At 41.5% G+C, this 2,644-nt stretch overlaps 1 protein-coding gene across 1 annotated transcript; it reads left to right on the plus strand.

The window, feature by feature from the left end:
• The first annotated feature begins 722 nt into the window (after positions 1-722).
• On the plus strand, positions 723-2,411 carry LOC115965893. The gene is made up of 2 exons (XM_031085188.1): positions 723-957; positions 1,969-2,411. Exons 1-2 carry the CDS (start codon positions 723-725, stop codon positions 2,409-2,411), a joined length of 678 nt encoding a protein of 225 aa, XP_030941048.1.
• The last annotated feature ends 233 nt before the right edge of the window (positions 2,412-2,644 follow it).

Here is a 2,644-nt window from a genome sequence, read left to right on the forward strand (position 1 = left end):
TAATCATGCTAACTACCGAAGGGTACAATACCAGGAAGGTTTTGGTAGATAACGGAATCTCGGCAAATGTGATGTATATGATGGCGTTCCAACAGATGAAGTTGGATCCAAAACACCTCAGACCTTTCAGATTTCCTCTGGTCAATTTTAGGGGGGACCATGTATTTCCAAAGGGCATCATTTCTCTATTGATTACAGTAGGAACTCACCTAGAATAGGTAACAAAGGAGGTAGACTTTCTAATTATTGACTGCCCTTCATCTTAAAATGTGATTCTAGGATGACCAACTCTTAATCACCTCAAGGCCGCAATTTCAACATATTGCCTAAAGGTGAAATTCCCCACCCCTTAAGGGATCAGAGAAATTTGTGGAGACCAGCTTTTAGCCAGGGAATGTTACCAAGCGGTACTAGCGTCCAAAGAAAATCACACCTAGATGGTGGAAGAAGAGCCGCCTAAGCCCATGGAAGTGGCGGAGAATATAAAGCTGGTGGAAGGAGATCCTTCCAAAACTACCAAGGTAGGGAAGGACCTTCAACCATCCTTAAAGGACGAACTTGTGAAGTTCTTGAAAAAGAACTTGGATGTCTTTGCATGGAGCCATGAAGATATGCTGGGGATTGACGGAGATGTGATAGAGCATTGCCTCAATGTCGACCCAATGAAGAAGCCCGTCTAACATAAACGACGGGTATTTGCCCCAGAACGAAATAGAGCAGTTATGGAAGAAGTAGAGAAGCTCCTGACTATGGGCTGTATTCAAGAGGTTTACTACCCTAAATGGCTCATAAACGTCATCATGGTAAAAAAATCCAATGGAAAGTGGAAGATGTGTATGGACTTCATAGACTTAAATAAGGCATGCCCGAAAGACAATTTTCCCCTTCCTAGAATTGACCAACTCATTGATTCAACAGCTGGCCATGAATTACTAACCTTCATGGATGCTTTTTCAAGTATAACCAGATCCTCATGAATAAGGAAAACCAAGAGAAAACTGCATTCGTGACCAGTCAAGGCCTGTATTGTTACAAAGTCATGATGATTGGGCTAAAGAATCCAAGTACCACATACTAGAGATTGGTAAACCAAACGTTCAACAAGAAAATAGGCAAGAATATAAAGGTCTCTGTGGACGACATGCTTGTAAAAAGCAAGGAAGCAAAAACTCACCTTGATGACCTCCAAGAGATGTTCAATACTTTAAGAAGGTACATAATGAAGCTCAGCCTTGCCAAGTGTGTTTTTGGAGTCTCGTCAGGGGAGTTCCTCAATGAGAAATTGAGGCAAATCTAGAAAAGGTGAAAGCTATACCTGACATGACTTCTCCAAGGACAAGAAGAAGGTGAAAAGGTTGACAAGACGAATCAGAGCATTAAATAGGTTCGTCTCTAAGTCCACTAATAAGTGGCTCCCCTTCTTTAAAACTCTTAAGCAAACCTTCTGATAGACAAAAGAGTATGAAGCAACTTTCTAGAACCTTAAGGAGTATTTGGCCAAACCCCTACTCTTCTTAAGCCCTTCTGTATGAGGAGAAAATCTGTTTTTGTATCTGGCTGTATCACAAATAGCTGTCATCTTAGCCATGATTTGTGAATAATCCAGGGTGCAGCGACCTATGTACTACATTAGCCAAGCTTTTCAAGGTGCCGAAATAAATTACTTTCGGATAGAAAAGATGGCCTTCTCCTTGATTGTTGCTTCGAGAAAGCTCCATCCATATTTCCAAGCTTACACCATTATGGTAATGACGGATTAGCCCATCTAGAAAGCCATGAGCAAACCCGATGTAGCATAATGCATGGTCTAGTAGGCAATTAAACCGAGCCAGTTTGATATTGAATACAGGCCGAGGATAGCAATCAAAGCCTAGGCATTAGCAGATTTTATCGTTGAATTCACCCTTCCAGACCCAGATCTAAAAGCAGAATACTAGACGATAAGTGAAGATGGCTCATCTGTCGCAGGTCTTAAAGGCATTGGTGTGATTGTGACCTCACTTGAGAAGGACGTCCTTAAATATGGAGTTCAACTCCAATTTCCAGTGACGAACAATGAAGCAGAATATGAAGTGATCCTCACCAACCTAAGGATTGCAAAAGCTCTAGGAGTCAAGAATTTGAAGCTGAAAACTAATTCCAAGCTAGTTATTGGACAAATAACTAACAAGTATGAAGCTTTAGAGGAAAGAATGAAGAGGTATCTGAAGCTAATAAATCAATTGGTTGATTACTTTGATGATGTCAAGTTTGAGCAAATCCCGTGGGAGACCAATTTAGCTATTGGCGAGGCAGCTAAGTTAGCATCGTCTGAAGACGCCCTAAAGAAGCACAGGCTATATATGGAAATTCAGACAATCCCTAGCATAGAGAGATTACAAGCCTTCCCATTTCAGCAGTCGTGCACCTAGATGGATCCGACCCTTCCTACATCAAAGATGGTCAGCTCCCATCAGACCTGTCCGAAGCAAAGTCAAAGCCGCAAGATTCACCGTCATGAATGACAAACTCTACAAGAGGGGATTCTCATTGCCTTATTTAAAAAGTCTAAATCCCAAAAAAGCGGTGTATGTGTTGCGGGAGATCTATAAAGGTGTATGCAAGAATCATTCAGGACCTCACTCTTTAGTTAGGAAGGCAATTG

Source organism: Quercus lobata, chromosome 2, assembly GCF_001633185.2.
Source record: "Quercus lobata isolate SW786 chromosome 2, ValleyOak3.0 Primary Assembly, whole genome shotgun sequence".
Classification (NCBI taxonomy): Eukaryota; Viridiplantae; Streptophyta; class Magnoliopsida; order Fagales; family Fagaceae; genus Quercus; species Quercus lobata.